Here is a 21624-nt window from a genome sequence, read left to right as displayed (position 1 = left end):
GACAATTTGATTGAATCCCAGATGGCTAATTTTTTTTTATTACAATTTTTATGATTATGCCTGAAGCTCTTATATGGACAAAGTCTATCAACATGATTAAGATAAAACGAAAATGGTTTTCTACAAAACGCAAAGAAGCAATTATCCCTTTTTTATGTGATACTAAACTCTAATCAACACCTTCAATCCCTTTGTTAGACCTAGATAAGTCTAACTTTGACTGCTTGCTGTGCGATGGACAATCATCATGAGAATTAGGCCCAGTATCAAAAGTAAACTCAGACATAATTAATTTGCTGTTGGACATAATATCAAGGGTAATAGACAGTATTGGAAACTAGAAAAAAAGATTATTTTTTATTGATTCCAAAAACAGCTTTTCTTGATTCCAAAAAAAAACAGCACAAAAAAAAACAGAAATTAGCTTTGAGCTAGTGCCCTTTTTGAGAACTTGTAAATTACTGCAATTGCATGTTTGCTGACTATTAAAAAAAGGACGAAAAAAAAATTAACAAATCTATCTTGAAAGGTTCAATAAGCACAAAGGGGCTTCTTTGGCATACCAAGTTTTCAAAATTACTCCTAAATTCAGTGTGATTCAAAGAGTGTGGGTAGTAAAGCAATGAGCAGGGAATTTTATTATTAGAAGGGAAATTCTCACAATGTATAACTCAAAAAGCATCTCAATATTTAGAGGCAAGAAAAGATCTCATAAATTTGGCGGATGGTGTAGGTGCACGCCCATTTTTTGTGTGTATGTGTGGGGGGGGGAGTATGAACTCACAAGGTGGATTCTTCTGCTCAGACCGATGTAAAAAAAAAAATCGAATCTATTGACATAAAGTCAGCACTTTTTATCCTAACAAATCTTACTCAACTAAAGGAAACTCCTTCAAAAAGCTTTCGAGGGTCAGAGTAAATATACTTTTTTTAAAATTAAATTTCCAGGTCACCATGTTTTGAAGAACTTCTACTAACACAAAAAAATATGCCATTTGAATGTTTGTCCAGAAATGTTTCATAAATCATACATTTTTCTGAACAACAAATGTGGACAAAGTCCTGTTAAAATCCAAGCTTTTATATAACAAGTATCTTTTAACTTGTCATGCTTCAACTGGAATGATTTCTTAATCTTTAGAATTTCAGTCAACACCTTATTTGTAATAAATATGTTTTTCCTACTAGTAGCAAAGCACTTGTTTTTAATTTTTATATTTTTTATTAGTGAAATTTCTGACTCTTTATTATCCCATTGCAATTTCACAAAGTTGTGACGAAGGTTATTTTCTAGTACATTGAACTCAGTACTTAGCATTTATATGTTGTCACGAAATATTTTCGTAAAAAAGTTACTGTATTGTTGAATATGTTTACATGCTTTATACCAAATTGTAAATTTCGTTTCAATATTTTATCCTTCCCTTAACATTATTTTTTTTGAAAGTCAGAATTCTTTGTTTTCTAGTATCTTAGTTCATCATAATAACATTTAACCATGATTTTAAATTCTGAAGCTTGACAGCTGCATCTACACATTTGCTTTGATGTTCTACTCTTTTAAGTAAACAATGCAAGTTGAGCATTAGTATAATTTATTAGTATATTAGTATTAGTATATAGTATTATTATTATTATTAGTATTAGTATTATTAGTATTAGTATAATTTAACCTTTTCTGGTGAAACGCATTGTTGAGGAGAACGGATTGTTGATCAACAACTGTACCTTCACAATAATTCCTGCAAGAACAAGAATTTTTCGTAATTGTTATTGTTGTTTAGTAATTTTTGTTATTAATTTACATTTACTAGTAAATTTTTAGTTATTGACTACATTTCTTTTTAATTTTGTTATTGTTGGAAATTAGCAGCAATATTTCAAATTCAAATGTATTTGTTTTATTACTTTCTCTTAGAAATGTGTTTATTGTGGAGATTTTTCACTGTTTATGCATCTTTTTTACTCTTGGGTAAAATTGGTTTTATACAAGACAATTTGTCTAAGTTCATCAAAGATCAATGTCATACGAAATGGATAGGGGTGGAAAATTCAAAAAAGTGCTTTCCTGTGTCTTACTTTAGTTAGAAGATAAAAAAAAACTAATAAAAAGTGTTACCACTTTCATAGAAAAGTCACTATATTTTCTTGTCTAAAATTATAAGAACAAACTAAATTTCACTATGATTGCTCTACATTGAAAATTCCTGCTTATTTTGATCAACAAGTTTGACAAACAAAAATTTAAATTTTATGGTCGTTTTAATCTACAATACTAATCAACAGAACCTTTTTTGGTCACTAGAATACGATTGCTGATCCACAACGTCTCACCGGTATATATCGTAGACCAATAATTTTGATCAGTAACATTGCAAGGAAAGGTCTTAATTCAGGACCATATTTTTAAGTAATATCCGAAACTTATCCCATTTTTGTACAATTAAAAAAAACCTTTTAACAATTAAAGAAAAAACTCTATTAAAAAAAAACTTTACTAAAGACAAACTGACACCATACAGATAATATTAAGTCCTACTTTGATGAGATCATGAAATGAACTGACTGATAACTTAAAATTTTGTTCTTTAGTTTGTAGCAAAGTTTAAAACCCTATTAATGGTTGATAAAATAGCCACGCAAGGTTAGTATAATTATGTTTGTAATTACTTTTTATCTATCCTAGCGATTTTTAGGCACTATGTGATCCTTTTTTTTTCTTTTTTTTTGTTCCCAGGTCATTGGCGAACCTCAAGGATCACCAATTTTTTTTTTTTTTTATTTTGAGGATGAAGCCAGAAATAAATTTTTCAGAGATGATAAATTTTCAAAAAAAGTTTGCACAGGCAAAAATTGATTTCTCCGCGTTTTCTCTAAATAGGCTATTTAAAATTCACTTGTTTTAATCGTCTTAATGTGTATCTGCTTTTAGCAGTTTTTTTTATAACTTATACGCTGTAAATTAATGCTACTCTGGCCAATATTGCCAAATGTCACGCGGTGTATTGATTCGTCGCTCAGGTTCCTCTTTTGACTCCTTCATAAGAAGGTTCAACGGACATTTAAAACCTCGAGGTTTTAAAACAAGGTAAATGAATAGCCGCACATCAGATAGCTTTGTGTGCCTGGCTCCATGAATATAGGAATTAAAAAAAGTATTTGATACCATATTAATGTTCTTCCACATCCAAGTCTCACTCAAACCTTATGTAAGACAAATTTTGGTGTTCCCTCTGTTTTTGTGATAAGACCACTCTTTGAACATTTTTTGATATGGGAACCCAGACTGCACAGAAACACTTTTTTATTTTTATGTTTTTTTTTGTAATTTTACAGGGTATTGGTGAAAAGGAACCCGAAAATGTTTCCAAAGAGGATAACGTTGAAGTAATTGATGAAACGAGAAAAGAAAATATATCATCTTCTAGAAACGTGCCTAGTCCAATTCAACATGATTCTGACACCTACTTTGCTGATCAACGAATTGACATTCCAAACTCTGGTGAGGTAAATATGTGTATCAGTTGTTTGGCTATCTTCAAACCCAAAATGAAAGGGTATATCTTTTTTTTTCAAACTTAAGTCAGGAAGTGAAAAAATTCTAGTAGTTATGGGGGGATTGAAACAGTTTGTTGATTGTAATTCCAGTTTACAGTTTCGATTCCAATAGGGTTCCTCATTCGTGGATACCTTAAATGGCACAATTGCTACATTTTTAAAATGTATAGCCTATGGTTTTCAACCTACCTTAGCCCTAACTTTTTACACCCCATGAAATTTTAAAAGCAGAACAATCTGTTTACTCCTAAAAAATTTAGAAAACTAGCCAATATCTTGTAACTTTTACTAAAAGGGTACAATGATTACATTTGTATACATTTTATAAAACTAGCCTATGTTCTAAAGACTAACCTAATCCTATCTATTGAACGATCAATAAAAGAGAGTCTCTAAGCAAAATAACCGGTTTACTTTAGGAAAATTTCAGGTCAGATTCGGATAAACTATCACTTTTAATTGAAGTTCAAATTATATTGAGATAGTTTTGAATGTTTCTAATTTTGTTGCGTAACAAAATTAATTTTAATTACAAAATTACAAAATTAGCAACAAAATTTTAATTTTGTTGCGTAAAAAATTTGTTGCGTAACAAAATTTTGTTGCGTAACAAAATTGTTTTGTTCACTGTCAGTGGTGCTAGTGGCTTTTAAAGCTTGTGAGTTTCCTCTCACATCAGTTGCACATATTCTTTGCTATAATCCTTATATAAGGGTGCAAAATCACACGAAATTTGGTTTTTCTATCTCTGCTTTAACTGTGATGATTTTAACCTATTTGAATTTATTTATATTTCAGGGTGGTTTTAGTTTTGCCAAGTTATGGGCTTTCACTGGACCTGGTTTCTTAATGAGTATAGCGTATCTTGACCCTGGAAATATTGAATCTGACTTAAGGTCAGGTGCTGTTGCTGAATATAAGGTAATTATTATTTTTTTATTCTGGGTTCATAAATATACGGTTATCGTTTTTTTTTATATCAATTACGACAATGCGAAATTGAAGATTGTATTTTAGTAATAGCCTATGATTATTATACGGGTCACGCTGAACTATTATTTAGAATGATTGTAATTCTGATTTAGGCTTCTAGACCCAACGATACCAGCTTGTTTGAAAGGACCCTAGATACAGTATTGTACTGCAGAAAAAAAAAATACTCAAAGTTTTCAAAAGCAGATTTGAAACTAAGTCATTAGAAAAGGTTTAATATAAAGTGGTCCATTCTAGTCTTCACTTCTTGCTGTTTTTGAAATATTACCCCGTGCTTTCATGACCAACAGCCAACTTTTGTTGCCCTTATGAGCATAGGAGTACAAACTAGCATGGTTATTATAGTCAACCGTTCTTTGGTGAAAGTTCCAGAAGAAAAAAAAATGCCAGGTCCAGAAGTGAAGTATTCATTCCTTTTTAAATGAAATTACGACGATAAAACGTCGCTGTCATGCCTGCACGTTGTATTTGAAGTTTTCACACCGACGTTTATCCTGTTGATTCCCCCTTTAAGAGCAGCTTAACAAACTGGTCTGGCAATTATCTCAGAAGTTGAAAGTGTCAAATACGACCTTTATCGACTTGTCAACAGCTTTTAAATTTAAGGTAGAACTCATTTGGGCATTGTAACAATAATCTATGCCTATTTCTTCTTACTTCAATGTTATCAAAGTGTATATAGTCACCATTTGTAATGTTAGTTTTATCATTAAATTTAATAAATTAACCCCATTTTGTGATGTCCCCTAGTTTTGTAATATTTTGATATATTTTGTTTTCTTCCGTTTCGGTTTTATTTTGTATAAAGCTTATGTTGTGTTATCGTTAAGTTGTGTATTGAGGCTAATAGACTTTCAACTGCTAGTATGATCAAAATCAACTCTTTTAACTTTAAAGCTAACCTACATTATTATGGTTATACAGTTACACAGTATTAAAAAGTTTTGGAAGAAAGAATGATTGTTCAAAAAAGGTTGTTCTAATATTGACGACAAAGCAAAAAAAAAAAAAAACCTCCCCACTGCAAAGATGAAACAGCATAGACTTGTGCTTTTCACCTAGAAACTTTCTTAGGACACTTCTACATACGTTAATTTTGTGGAGTTTGTTCACATTTGGAGGGGGTTCTTGGTTTTACCCCCCCCCCCCCTTTCGAAATAATTCTCTGACTCATAGACTGGGCTGAAAAAAAAAACAGGTTAAAAAAAAACCTAAAAAGTAAAAATATTTCCCCGAGTCATAAAGTGGTCATGAATATACTGGTAAAAAAAACATTATTTGAGACCTTTAGACAAAGTCAATGGGAGTTAAATTTAACCTTCTTCGTTCTTTTGGTCGAGTATATAAAACATTTACCAAGTTTGATAGGACTCAGAGATTTTTTTTTAAGCATTAGATCCTCACCTTCTAGGAAAAATCTTCTTCTCGCGCCTCAAACATTTTAACTCCTTAGATATGTGAACTATTCAGATGTCAAATTAATAAAATCAAATTAATAATATTTAATATATTAATAAATATTAAAACGTAAATTATTGTGTAGCTTGGTTTGCTCCCTAAACATAAGAATTAAAATCTAAACAAAATGACTTGGATACAGAGAACTTTTTTGGAAGCCACTTTTAATCATGTTCACTAACAACGAAACATTTCTTTTGAAATAGAAAAAATTTTGTATTGACTGCTTTACTCTCTAAAAGTCTATACAAATGAGAATACGGGACGTAGCAATTTATTTTGGTGATTGATTTTTTTCCAAAATTTTAAACACTGTTTCACTTTTCTTTTATTATGGCCGTACCTATTAATTTTGGCCACATCAGAATTACACAAATTATTAAGCATATCTTAAAATGGAACTAGTGACTAAGTAGGTGTCGTAATTATCGACTATGAAAATAGTGTTTATTATCAATAAGGAGATTAATAACTAGCGATAACATTTGTATTCAGATCACCAATTATTCTAACTTGGTGTAAACTTTTGAGCTTTGGAGCTCCGTCAGTCTATGCTAAAATTCATTCATAGATTTACTACTCAACTATATGCAAGATAATAGATAAAAATCATTGTTACACGCGACCATGTTAACAGCCAGAGCTACCAGTTGAACGGAAGAATTAGAATGTCTGTAATACTAAGGCCACAAGCAGTATTGTAAGGCAGAGCATAATTTAAAAAGCTTAGACAGCTTTAGGGAAGAAACTTTTACGTGTACTATGGAAGAAAAAACGGAGCTCGTAAAACCCCATCCTGTGTTTAGTCTGCTATAAGATAATACGGATATGGTCAGTGTATAGTAACTTGTTACTTATGGCATTTCAGAGTTTTTTGTTTGTTTTTTTACTTCTTTCTGTATGGGTTGTAAACAAATACCTTATATTGCTAGACTCTTAACCGCGGTAGAACTAGACTGGGAAACTCGGAAGTGATTTAAAATCGCTGAAGACACAATGATTTATAGAGTTGCAATTTCAGTTTTTTATTTGTTGATTTTTCACCTTTCTATGGTTTGTATGTAAAATATTTCCTGACCACGAATAAATGATGCATGAATATTGCTTGAAGCAGCGTTATTTAGAGTCAGTGGTACTCTTTGATCTTTGGTTGAAAGCTTGGTAGAAAAAGTTTGGTTGTACTAACTCCGGACACGATTTGGAACATTTTGGCCTGTGCTAGAAATTGTTTTTACGGTTGAATTAATTGAAATGGCCTGATTGCACTTCGGATGTGACAGCATTCCGGAAACAAATATGACTGTTTTGAACAATGTCTAAAATTGGTTTCACGGCTGCATTGATAAAAGTGGCCCCCCGAACGAATGTCGGACAATGTCGAATGTCGGTGCGATTTAATTTTAAATTGGGTGGGAAGCTGAATTAAATGTCATGTATTGCTAAAATAATCTGTGATGGTATTTTTTTTCTTTCTTACATAATTTAGTTAGGAAAAAAAGTAAACACATCCTTTGGTGCCTTTTTTCAAGCTTTTTCCAAATATAATGATCTTTTCCCTTAATGTTTTCCATTGAGCCGCTTACGGTGCGGCCCTAAAAGGTGATTTATTACCTTTTCCATAGTTTTTAGACTATGATTTGAAGTTAGAAAATTAATTAAAGACTCTCAATTCAATTATTTAATCCATTACTTTGAAGTAGTGTATTCCAAGGGCATTGATTCATTCGAAGTTTTTTACTATCTAATTCAATAAGCATTTGCATTTATAAAATTTATTCTCAAATCCCAAACGTTTTCCTGGCGTCTTTATTTAAGGGCGCCGTTTTCTGTGCAACAAACTTTGCCGTAACATAACAATAGTGTTTGTTTCCCGTCATTTTTCTTTCACATCATTTTGCTTCTGGTCATTTTTGTAGAAGGGAAGCAATCTGTAATTTTTGCTTACTCCATCCGAACACTGTTGTTAGGTTACTGCAAGGTTTGTCGCAGAGAAAACGCATCCTTTCCTACATAAACCAGGAAAACATTTTACATTCTATAATAATGTTTATAAATTCAAATTTCGTGAAAATATATTTTTATAAATCAATGGCTTTGGAATATTACTGAATAAATGATTTATAAACGAATGGTATATTGTTAATCACTTTTTAAACCTGTTTCCAGTGATGGTCATTTTTTTGACCTGACGAAAAAAAAATAATTATTTTTTTTATTTATTATTCATTATTTTATCCTGACAATTATTTTTGTCAGGTCCATCTGACAAAAATAAGTTAGCTCTTAGGACCCCTTTAAGGGCTCAAAAGGGAATTTCCCCCTGAAGCAATTAATATAATTGAAAAGAACACACAAATTAGCATCAAGTGATGTATTCACTTTTTTCCTAGCTAAGTTATGTAAAAACAGAAACAAATATTTAATTTCTTAATTTCGACGTAATACCTTACATTGGGTATTTTTTTTTTCAAGACCACACTGCCTTTCTATGATGAACAGATAAACGTTCAAATGGGGATAAATCCATTTATTAGAAGGTGAAAACAGATACAAAAATCTCAATCTTTCGACCACATATATATAGCAATCGTCATCAGCAGATATACTAGAATATTAAAACTAAAACTAAACATATTTATACAGAACGAAATAACTACTTCCTGTTCATTCGCTAGATTTGTCTGAGGGACTTCAATCCAAAGTTCATCCAAAGTCTTGAGTTGTAAATTTTCTCCTTTAACGTTGCCTAAATGTAAGTTGATTTTCTAATGAAAGTGGCGGTTTTAAGTGAACTTGTCCCCATTTGAACGTTTATATGTTCTTAGTTTTTTAAAAGAGACAGTGAAAATTGCGCCTTCTTAGTGAGTATTAGAGACAGTAATAATGGGGCTTTGTACCTCTTTTTGCCATTCATTTTCTTTGGCTTGCTATATGAAGTTGGTTAATTTCTTAAAAGTATTATCTGAGAATCGATTATTTACCCTAACTTGTGGTATGTATAGCATGTATAACGATCACAATGCCTCCTTTTAGCTGTTATGGATCTTATTATGGGCCACAGTTCTTGGTCTTTTGGTTCAACGTCTTACGGTTCGACTTGGTGTTGTTACCGGGAAACATCTGGCTGAACATGGGTACAGAAATTTCCCGTTTCTTCCTCGTATTTGTATTTGGCTTATGTCGGAAATTGCAATTATTGGTTCAGACATGCAAGAAGTTATTGGAACATCTATTGCCATCTATATTTTGTCTTCCAGAACGTAAGTAAAAAAGGGGAAAAGTTTATTTATTTGCCAGTTTTATTGAATGTTTCCAAAAGCTGATAAATCTTACCTTTTACAAATCTTACACTTAACATATTTTGATATAGTAAGTTAAGACAAAAACCTTAAGCTTCGCTGTTTTGCCGTTTTTATGGAGTTCTTTCAGAAAGCTATGAAATCGTACGTTTCGTGTTCAGTTTAACAGACATTAGTTAGGTAAGGTAAGATCAAAAGCGAAAGTCTTTGCTAATTGGCCAGTTTTATTGGATTGGATTCAAAGCCATTTAATGTTGAGTGTGGATTTGCACGTTTTGGTAGGCTGAATGGAAATTATTTAGTCTTTTCGTTTAATAACTGGGTTACTGGATATTCTGATGGGAGGCATGGACCCGACCCGTCCCCCCCCCACACACACTCATACACCCCTGTAGACAGGTTCAATTGATAGTTTATGCATATTTCTCGTTTGAATTTGTTCCAAAAATATGATAAAACATAAATATAGCATAATATAAAAATGTCAGGTTTTGCGAGGAGCCTATGGCTAGACAAAACAGCCTTATAAAACCCCAAGTAAGAGAAATAGGACAACGACAAAAAAAGACACAGCAAATTTATTATGACACTTAATTACCTTCCGCTTGGACTGCCAGAGGCACCCAGGGAATCAAGGAAGATACCTCAGTTATTCAGAGGCGTAGCTAGGGTTTTCAGCACCCAGGGACAATGTTGGACCACCTCCCCACAGTCAAAACAATATTATAAGCAGATCATTTTATCGACAAAAAACCGTCCCCCTGCCCCCCTAGCGACGCCACTACAGTCATCCCTCAATTTTACTGCAGCCACGATGTTCCTCCCCTCTGGTTGCATGTGGGTATCAAGACTGTACAGGTCTGTCAGATTGTTGTGCTGTAATGCGTTCTGGGGCCTTCATACCTTCATAGATAAACTTAATATTCACAGCATAAAAGCCTTCTGGCGATAAGCTGTTATATCATATTCGTCAATCTGCAGCTAAAATTTTTAGCGATGGGTTTCCAACCGTGTTGAATAGCTGTGACGTCATGACGCGCGAAAAAAAATTTCATGGCATTGTTGAGGGGGTGTCCGCTAATTATGATGCGAAGATCTTTATGAAATGTGAAGGTGTCATCGACGCTGAACGTTTCAGGAAATTCCTAGCGGTAAAAATTACCTTTGCTGACGCTGTAGACCTGGGTAATAGCATAAGAATCGGGCTCAAGGTTGGTTATGAATCTTTTTGGGTCTCTTAGTTCCTGCCCCCCCCCCCCCGTTGCTGCCATAACCGTCAATCTCTCACCATTTTGAAAACCAAATGTGATAAGCCAATAAAATGCAGCCACTGTGGCCCTATCATTCATCCCGTCATTTCCCCTGTGTTTTTAATCCAAAATGCACTAATTGTGAGGTAGTCACGCATCTTATAAGCCTAAAATGTCGTCTTCTGTTTGATATCCTGAGCAAGCGTATGATTCGGAAATTATTGTCGAATTGTCCGTCTCAATCTGCTCGTTTAATATCAATGGTAAATATGACTCAATAAACCAAAAAATGAATGATTTTGACATTTTGTTCTTGTAAGGACATTTACTTCCTGCCATCTCCGTTATCTCTCTACGAAGAAGCAGTCAGCATATTGTGTGTACCACCCGCACAACAAAAGTCCGACCCTCCGGGGGCCTTGCACGTGTTATTAAACCATTAGCTGCACCTTTGTCACCTGTATTATTTCATCCGTCTGATAATATTATGGCAATACAACTTGGTCACCTTGTATTTATAAATATATATCTTCCCTGTGATCAGAAACGTCTAGCTTCACTTACTAAATTTTCTAACGCCTGCTAATTCCTCAAAACTCTGTTATGCAATATTGAAAAGCATGGGTATCGGTGGCTAGTGATAGGTGACTTCAATAGTGATGTTCATAGCTCCTCTACTCTTGCCAACTTAGTTTTGGATTCGTTGCCAATTGGTTACTGTATAGCACCTAAAGCTCTTAATTACAGTTGTATTCATAATAGTGGTACTATGACCAATATTGACCATTGTATCTGCTCCACCGTTGCTCCCTGTTCTGTCGTTCATGTTGACGAAGACGAATGTGATTTTTACCACCTTCCTCTCTCCCTTACTATGATATTAACCGCTGATCCGTCTAGTAATCTTTGTGTCCTCATTTCTCATTATTGCTATTTATCCTTGCATCTGATATTAGTTTGCATTTTGCTGTTATTTTTTCTTCAACCATCCCATATTTATTATTATTCTTTTTGTTCTTAATCTTTCATACTTGGTTTCCTTTTTATCCCCTATTCTTATTGTTTTTTAGGCTGGGCCACTTTATTTCTTCTTTTTCTTTATACAATGGATCAACTTTTGTAAATTCTCTCTCTTTCTTTTTATCATTACAGTTTTTATGTTTTTCTTCCAAACTTCTGGGTTTGATAGCTATGTGCTACCTCACTGTTTTGACATTGTTAATGATTTTTCTGTTTTTCTGAAATACCACGATTTTGCTCTTAGATCATTGCATAAATCGTTTTTCTATTGATTATCTATTCATTCCCCTTTATTTGCACATTTCTCTTTAATTATAACCAGATTTTTATTATATCCATTTCTTATAAATGACAGCTGATGATGATGAACACTATGTTATGATAACTCTATTCCCATTCAATTTAAATTGCATGCGAAGACTCCTCTAAATGTTCTAAATTTAATTGGCGACTCATCTGGGACCCCACCTATGATGGAATTTGTGGGTCTATTTTCTTATGAAATTTTGATTGACAACAAGAAAACTATCATTAGGGAAATATACCGCCCACCAAGTGGGTCGTTACCTTCTTTCCTAGGAATTTTCGAATAGGTTTTGCCTGAAATATGCTGAAGTAATTATTAAATTATCCTTTCACGAAACTTCAATAGTGACCTGTTAAAAACTTCTTATGACTTTTTATCCTCTACTTTGTCCTTTAATGGGTTTCCTTGTATCATTATTCCTACTAGCGCTACTGACATATCTGCCACGTTAATCGACAATATTTTTTCTACTCTAATGCCTAATTCGAACTTTGTTATCATGTCTGACATCTCTGAACGTTTTCCATGTATTACAAATTATTCAATCTCTGGTCTATCTTCAGTTCCTTCCCCTCCTTGTAATTTACCAGTCCGTTACTAACAGCAATAACAGCATCAAACTGAATAATTTAAATTTCGGTTGTCTATTGATTACGATTCACCGATTCAAGTCGGTCTGTTTATCCCTCCTTCCCCTCCATGTAATTTACCAGTCCGTTACCAACAGTATAAAACTGAATAGTTTAAATTTCGCTTGTCTAATACCTCAACGGTTCAAGTCCGTCTGTTTATAACCGATTCAAGGTGTTTATCACCGATTTAAGTCGGTCTGTTGATAGTCTTTTCAATCTTAATTCTATGATCTGGTCAAAGAGGTCTTTGTTGATAGTTGCTGTGTAACCTCAGCTGCTAAAAGTTCCAAGCGTACAAAAAGCGCACAAGAGTACAAAAAGAAAGACTTATTTTGGAAAGTATTCAAGTCCTCTAACTCTCATCATCATTATGAAAAATATAAAAAATATAGAAATTTACTGAACTCTATTTTCCCATTACAATCAGTTTGGTTTTCGCCCTAAGAGGCAACAAAACATGTTTGCGTGGCCCGGCTAAAGTTCATTCGCAAGGCATTTGATGAGGGTAGAATTCCAGCTCAGCTGCAATTTTCCTTGATATCAGCAAAGCGTTTGACAGCCTATCACATACTATACTACTCTCCAAAATAGAATACATAGGAATACGGGGAAGTAGTTATCATTGGTTTAAAACTTATTTATCTGAAAGGTCTGTCAGTATTGACCCTAAGCTTCGAGATCAATTCTGTGTTAATTTTGGTGTCCTTCAATAGTCTATTCTAGGGCCTGTTTTGTTCCCTATGTTCATCAATGATCTTTTTGTTGCTGTATCTGAACAAACCAAGCTAAGTTGCTGTAGTATTTATGATCACAATTTTGTTCCACCTGGTGAGGCATCTCAAGACCCAGTGCTATTTGCATTTGCAGATGATAGTACTCTTGGGTGTTCAAAAACTGAGGATTCTTCCGTTATCTAGAAAGTGTGTTCCGTTCCAGAAAGAACATTTGCCTGGGTCGATGCAAATCGCCTTGCACTAAATCTAGCTGAATCTAGTCTACAGATTTTTTCCAGGTCAGGTACTTCATGTCCTTTGATTCAAACTATTTTTACTACTCATGGTGATATAATTTGTTTCCCTTATAGCCATGTCCGATTCATCATCAGCAGTAAAAATTACTGTTTTTACTGCTGATGATGAACACTGTACATGTGTTCGAAATATCCAGTTAAATAATTTTATATCTATTCACTATCAATAAAAAGGTTTCATCCCTATTTTGAACTGTTTTACTTTCGTATGCATGTTATGAAGTAATATTATGAACGTTTCTATATTATGAAGGTTTTCTTAAGACATTTCATCCTCAACAGCCTCTATAAGCTATAGAAAACCTGGAACGGGTTGAATCAACAACAGGTACACACACAGTGGGGTGCCACACGTATCCTGAGAATGACCCAGTATGAAATCTATTTGAAAAACACGTGAAATTCGAAACACAGATACACAGTGAAACACACAATTTTGGTTTGATAAATGAAAAATTATTTAGTCTTTTTGTCCAACAACTAGAGACTTGATACTATAATGGGAGGCACGTATCCTGAGAATGAAGAGAAAAAACCTTAGGCCTATTCGATTGGCATGATATTTTAGTTTCCAACTGTTGGTATTTTGATGTCGTTGTCAAACAGTTTATATAAGGTGAAAATTGGCAACTTCGCATGTCAACTTCGCAATTTCTCAGACAATTTTCCGAAAATACAGCTACAGCCATAGAAAGTAAGTTTTTTTTATTAAAATGCTAATCATGGATGTTAAATCGGACAAAGCCGACGTAAAATGCTGTTGGAGTACAGTAGACGAATATCGCCTGTCACGGCCACTTTTTTGCTAGCTAAAAATTTTCTATGTTCTGCTTATTATTTCCATGTCTCTTTGTTTTTTTTTTTTAATTTAGCCAGTCCTTATACATTAAAACAAATTCTGGGTATGTGTCTGTTTTGCTTTATCTGGTTTGTTTGGAACTATTTCAAAGATTTAATATAAAATTATATCACAAATAAAAACAATACTGTAACTCTTCCCCTCCCGAAATATAGTTTCTTTTTCTTTAGTCCTACTCCCACCTTAGTAGTAGCTTTAACTTTATTTTTTCAGTGATCCTTTCTACACAGACCTATAGAAGCTACTTAAAAAAGCACTGCCGAAAAAACGAATATATATATTGTTAAAATGATGACATTGATCGGTACTGCGCATTGCGAGCCTAAGTATAGTATTTTAATTATGTTTTTAGAGTTCCAATCTGGGTTGGAGTGCTTATCACAATAGCTGACACATTCACATTTCTTCTCCTGGACAAATATGGCTTGAGGAAATTGGAGTTTTTCTTTGGGTTTCTCATAACAGTTATGGGTATAAGCTTTGGATACGAGGTATTTAATTTTAATTCAAATTTTATGTAAGTATAGGATGTTCAAAACTTTCGTTTCGAATTGGTTTCTGATGTATGTCCTAACCGAAGAGACTGATTAGTTTGAGAAGTGGGGAAAAAAAATCCCGTTTGTAATGTACTTGCATTTTTTTTTTTTTTTAATATTTTTAGATGTATAATTTACAAAGTGTAATTTGTGATGATACAAATTTTCTTAGAGGCCGAAACTAAAAATTCTAGGTGTTGGTTCTAAAAGAGGTATTCTTTTTATGCCCTTAATTTTTTTTTTTCAGTTTACCTTATCGAATGATTTTTCCCTTTCCTTGGGTAGTGTATATTAATTAGCAGGTAGATCAATTAAAACTAAACAGAAATTTTGGTGAACTTTTTTTTGCAAAAATATTGTGGATTTGTAATTAAATTAAAGTCAATATTTTGTTTTGTTTAAAGTACTCATACTTCAAAATTGCTGATAATCAGTGTTTGAAAATAAATTTATTTAATTCGCTTGAATTATTATATACGTCGAAATTATTACGAAGAATGGGTCACAGAATGGGTGAAGATGAAGTGTTGATGTTAGATGGCGGGAAAATTGATCTAGTGGGCTGCTTCACAGGTAACAGTATTCTTTCGAATGGTTGATGCAGTAAATATGTACAAAAAACACATAAGCGAAGGTATAAGAAGACAAAGTGGACTGGATTAGGAATGTATAAAGACGGGGAAAAACACAGGAAGTATCGAAGGATTTGCTCCTAACCACGCGCTACACTCCCAGCCGAAGGCATTAACTAAGGAAATCGATATCTGCACAACACAGACCATAGTTAGCATGCAGAAAAATGTTTTTTGTAGTGAGAGTGGTCAAGTAGGGTTTGAAACATGGGTGCTTTGAAAGGTTGAGAAAGTTAGATGTTTTTCAGAGGGAGTTTGATGAATGACAGTAAATGAAACATAAATGTGTACAAAGAAAATGGTTTGATGGAAAAAAAGATGAAGATGTTTAGTTTGCGCTTTACAGATGAAGGTTCTTTACCGATGAAGGATGACAAATTGCCAAAAGTTGCACTTCTTGGAAATACAGTTATGACCAAACGAAAAGTAGTGCTTCCTTGAATGGGGCGTGGGGGGAAGGGACAGGAGTGTCGTTTGGGGGCAATGGGTGGTGGACCCCCCAATAATGTGGAGTAAAAATTATTATACATCCCACGCCCCTTGACTATCCGGATGTTTTTTTAAGTAGTGAGAAAATACCGGTAAATAATATTTAATAGGATTATTTTGTTGTATTGTTTTCATGTGTATGTTTTATTTTTTCTTATATACAAGATAGGCTAGGTGGATAATCATGAGATGTTATGTTTTGATATTTATTTATAAGATACTAGCTGTTGGGGTGGCGCTTCGCGCCACCCCAACACCTAGTTGGTGGAGGCGCTTCGCGCCCCCCAAGCCCCCCCGTGCGCGTCAGTCGTTACGCGCCATTGTAGTTGTGCCCCTGTGTCCCACTTGTGAATATAGATATATATATATATATATATATATATATATATATATATATATATATATATATATATATATATATATATATATATATATGTATATATATATATATATATATATATATATATATATATATATATATATATATATATATATATATATATATATATATATATATATATATATATATATATATATGTATATATATGTATATATATGTTTTTAACTACGTAAAACTTGCGAATATACAACATTCTTCGCTGTCCCATTGTCGGCGATATAATTAGATTGTCAGGTTTACCGACTCTTGAACATGCAACATATAATTGTCCATGGGAAAACAATCCGTATTCAGATCAGATCTATACCTCATGATTCTAATGATTGCCCTTGAGCTTTGTTGATGGTGATTACTAATCGACCATTCCCTGTGTCGCCGTCGTCATTTATACATCCCCCTGTGCCCCCCGGCGTCCCCGTTGTAGTTGTGTCCCGGTTGTCATTTATATTCCCTGTGTCTCGGTCGTCATTTATATTCTCTGTGTCTCGGTCGTCATTTGTGTCCCGGTGTCCCAGTCTGTAATTTCTCTTTGAGTGTCCCGGTCGTCATTTATATTCCTTGTGTCCCAGTGTCCCGGTCTGTATATACATTCGTTTTTGAATTGGTCTTTTTTTTAGTTTTTAGTTTTTTACCTTTTTTAGTTTTTTTTTAGTTATACCTCATGATTCTAATGATTGCCCTTGAGCTTTGTTGATGGTGATTGCTAATCGAACATTCCCTGTGTCCCCGTCGTCATTTATATATACCCTTGTGCCCCCCGGCGTCCCCGTTGTAGTTGTGTCCCTGTGTCCCGGTCGTCATTTATATTCCCTGTGTCCTGGTCGTCATTTGTGTCCCGGTCTGTATATACATTCGTTTTCATATGATTTTTCATATGATGAAATAAATTTTTGTGTTTTCCCCCTTTTTTTCTTTTTAGTTTTTTTTAGTTTTTTTGGGTTTTTTTCTTTTTTCTTTTTAGTTTTTTTTGCAGTTTTTACCTTTTTAGTTTTTTTATTTTTATTTTTTTAGTTTTGTTTTTCTCCTTTATTTTTCAGTTTTTTCTTTTTTATTTATTTTTTCTTTTTTAGTTTTTTTTTAGTTTTTTAGCTTTTTTAGTTTTTTTATTAGTTTTTAGTTTTTTTTTCTTTTAAGTTTTTTTGTAGTTTTTACCTTTTTTAGTTTTTTAGTTTTTTTTGCTTATGTCCTGGTCTTCATTTATATTCCCTGTGTCCCGGTCGTCATTTGTGCCCCGGTGCTTTGTTGATGGTGATTGCTAATCGAACGTTCCTTGTGTCCCAGTCGTCATTTATATTCCCTATGTCCCGGTGTCCCGGTCGTCATTTGTGTCCTGATATCCCGGTCTGTAATTTCGTCAGTCGACAAACATGACGTCAGTCGACACACAGACATGACGTCACTCGACACACACACACACATAGACAACTTATTTATATATATATAGATAAATCATAACATGAATTTGCAGCACAAGTCCTTAGGACTTTCTTTTTGCTGCAATAATTTATTGGTGTTGTCATTTTTATTTATGTTTATATTGAGGATAAAAATAGAACCTACCTACCTACCTAGTGGTCAAGTAGGGTTCTGAAACAGGGGGTGCTTTGAAAGGTTGAGAAAGTTAGATGTTTTTCAGATGGGGAAGGGGGAGTTGACCCCCAGTAACGTGGAGCAAAATTATTATACATCCCACGACCCTTGACTATCCGGATATGACTTCCTCTCCCCCCAATAAAAATTCTGGAGATTTGTCACTGGTTTGGGGGGGGGGGTCATTAAACAACGTATACAAATGTAAGAGCTGATTTGAGGGTATAAAGAGTAAGAATTGAACAGAATTATTCGTAACAGTAGCGTGAACAGCTTTGCTGACCTAGCAACAGGTTGCTATAGCAACAGATTGCTATAGCAACAGATTGCTATGCAACATAGCAACAGGTTGCTATGTGATGCAATGAGTTGTAAGGATAGATAGTATTTTTTAGTGAAAACTGAGATCTAATATATGTATTCAATGTTTCTTATCCGTGGATTGTATTATACTGTGCAAAATATATGCATTTTGCCGCGGTGAGTTGTCAGGGTTGGCAGTAGTAGTATTTTTCGGTGGAAACCAAAATCTAAATGTGTTTCATGTGTTTCTAAACGTGTTATGGTTTCAATTAGGTTGTTTGTTTAAAGGTTAAAAGGTTTTTTTTCTTTAATAGAGCTTCAAATGAAAAAAAATTGTTTATTTATTCTACTTTTTGTCAAAATACAAAGTTGAATCAAATACAGAAGTTAAGTATAAACAAAATCATTGTTTATTTTTGTAAAAATTTGTCAAATATACCTGAATTTGACAGTTTTGGACGATCTACCATGGGAACTTCCTGGGAGGGTGTAAAGAAGAGGCTTTGAATAGATTAGGATGGAGGAGGAGACTGCATAGCTATGTTGGCCTCGGGCGGATTGGTGCTGCGTTGAGCTGTTAGTAGTAGTAGTAGTAATATCAGATTATTGCTCAGGAAATCCATCTGGGAACTTACCTTGCGATATTTACGGATAAAAATTAGAAAATATTTTGGGAATAACTTTAGATAAAAATAATAGAGCTAGATTGTAAGCAGATTGTCTTTAAGAAAAGGTAAGTTTGAACCATGTATTTGAAAACAAATGGTAATTTGAATTGCTCGAAAATAATCATTCAAGCCTTTTGAAGTAAAAAAGAAGATTAATTTTATCTTTTCATTAAGTTTATGTTTTATTTTACACTTCTTCTCTTTATGTAAATTTCGTTTAAAAATAAATTTTGTGCCTTGAGTCAGGAGTACAGTAAAATAGGCTGCGCTCTATATATCCAACATATTATACATTTAGAAGAGCGTATACATGTCCTGACATCTAACTGTTTTAAGCTAATTTAATAAATAGATGTCATGTTAGTAAAATATTACTTCCTCTCATGGAAAAAAAAATTAAGCGGGTCTACATACTAATTTGTCCTCACTTTTTGTAGTGAAGAACATTAGCAAAATTATTTATAAGATTTAAAGAATGTTTTTATTTGTAACTGCACCAAATACAAACAAATGTTTACTTTCCAAATGAATCAGGATAAGCTTACAAATTTGCAATAGACAAATTATCCCATTATTCCTGAGTTTACGTAAAAAGTCTTTTACGTAAAAATAACATGGATTTCCGCCACTGTTTAATAATGGTAATATTATGCCATGTTTCACCGAATGAATATGCCGACGATATTCTGAACGTTATTCGAATACAAGTAGGCATCAAAAATAAATTTTGTGAGTTGAGTCAAGAGTACAGTAGCTATGGCCGCGCTCTACATATCCAACATATTGTAAATTTAGTAAATTTAGGAATTTATGTAATTTATTGTAAATTTATTGTAAAATATTATAAATTTATTGTAAGTTAAGGATAGTGTAAACAGTTGTCGCGTCAGTAAAAATACAAATTTAGGAAATGGAAATTCTACTATTGAGAAAGTTTATATTTAACTAAATTGCTACCAAAGGCTAACCTTAGGGGAAGAAAAAACTCAAAGGCTTTTTTTTAAAGTTAAGTTTTGTTTTGTTAAGTTTGTTAAGTTTTACTTTGTTAAGTTAACTTTGTTAAGTTTTGCGTCCCCATGTACTTTCATCCTTAAACCCAGAAGAGTGATTTAATTGTATTTAATAGCTGCGTCGAAGGTATTGCACCAGTTTATGTTATTTTCGGATCCCATACTGTTAATTCTTTGCCTAAGATTATGTACCTCTGACTTGTTAATGTGAAGGAACCCAAAAAAAACATTACTGCCCTGTATTGCTGTTCGATGAGAAAATATAGAACTTATGGAATCCTTTTGTCAATGAAGTGCCACTTTTAAGATTTTTACTTGCTCAGGTGTATAAGGCTTATATTTTGCCATATATTAGCCCTAGCTCTGTTTTGGATAATGTTCACTGCGTCTGGTTGCGAAAGTTTTTTTCAACTTTTTATAGATACTGCAAGTACTGCTTCACCATCCCATCTGGAACACGAACTATCTTCAATGGAAAATATCTTATAATTAGGGCTTAGCCGACCCGTAAATATGTGGTAAAGCGCCCTGTACGGTTTGCAAAGACATTTGACCCAAGCCAATCTTAACTGTATGCAGCAATAACTTATTGCTTTCCATTGTTCTTTTTGTCGAATTCACTTATTATATAGCTTTGATTGTGTAGTTGAGTTGTGTTTGTGCATTTTGTTGTTCTTTCTTTTTCTTTTCTTGTTTTATACTGCTCCGTTTACATCATTTTGGATATTTGATAATAAGTAATAAAACGAATAATAATAATTATTATATTAGTAGTTATTTATCAAACAGTTCGTGGTAATGAACTGTAAGTAAAGAGGGACTCAGCTCAATAGTAAACGATACTTTAAAAAACGGAATCTTGATATCAATTGATGCATCAAAAGAATTGGCTTATTATGGTGATTCCACATATATGAGACTCATCAAGTTTAGTGTTACCCATCAAAAGCTTCGAGCCTGAAAAAACTTTCGAAAAAGAGGGGAACATACTCTAATAGTCAAGAAATCTTGATGAGAATCACACGATCAGATTCAGGGTATCAGGGAATCCAACTGTTGAAGTTTTAAGCTCTTAAATACAAAAAATGTGGAATTTTGCATTTTTTGCCAGAAGAAAGATAATGGATGCATATTTATTTGTTTTTTGTTGTTTTTTCCCAGGGCTGATCGTATCGAACTAATAGTCCTAGAAGATAATCCTGCGTAATTTTAATAGTAAATGAGAAAAATCAAAAATAGACACAAAATGGAAAATTTTTAAAATTTAGACTGCAAGCTATCGACTACCGAGAATTGTTTGCTTGTTTGTCACTAATATCTCTTTTTTTTGTCAATATTAGTACGTAAAGGCAGCTCCTGATCAGCTGAAAGTTCTCAGTGGCATTGTCATACCATCTTGCAAAGGTTGTGGCAGTGAAGAACTTATCCAAGCTGTGGGTATTATTGGTGCTGTTATCATGCCACACAATCTGTATCTTCATTCTGCGCTTGTTAAGGTACGTGAAAACAGTTAGAATGCTCAATATAAGCTGTCTTAAGCTTCTACTACAGTGCCATCTTAAATATCAATAGAAACTGCTTGACTAATCT

The 21624-nt window shown here is 33.4% G+C and overlaps 1 protein-coding gene across 1 annotated transcript in view; it reads left to right on the top strand.

Moving 5' to 3' along the window:
• LOC136030379 (protein Malvolio-like) overlaps nucleotides 1-21624 on the top strand; it is a 71916-nt gene that overhangs the window by 12684 nt on the left and 37608 nt on the right. Inside the window, exons 3-7 of the mRNA XM_065709304.1 lie at nucleotides 3337-3507; nucleotides 4357-4479; nucleotides 9043-9269; nucleotides 14759-14897; nucleotides 21375-21530. Coding sequence (XP_065565376.1) covers nucleotides 3337-3507; nucleotides 4357-4479; nucleotides 9043-9269; nucleotides 14759-14897; nucleotides 21375-21530 — 816 coding nt within the window. The remainder of the gene's footprint in view (nucleotides 1-3336; nucleotides 3508-4356; nucleotides 4480-9042; nucleotides 9270-14758; nucleotides 14898-21374; nucleotides 21531-21624) is intronic.

Source organism: Artemia franciscana, chromosome 8, assembly GCF_032884065.1.
Source record: "Artemia franciscana chromosome 8, ASM3288406v1, whole genome shotgun sequence".
Classification (NCBI taxonomy): domain Eukaryota; kingdom Metazoa; phylum Arthropoda; class Branchiopoda; order Anostraca; family Artemiidae; genus Artemia; species Artemia franciscana.
This window is presented reverse-complemented; position numbering and strand designations above follow the sequence as displayed.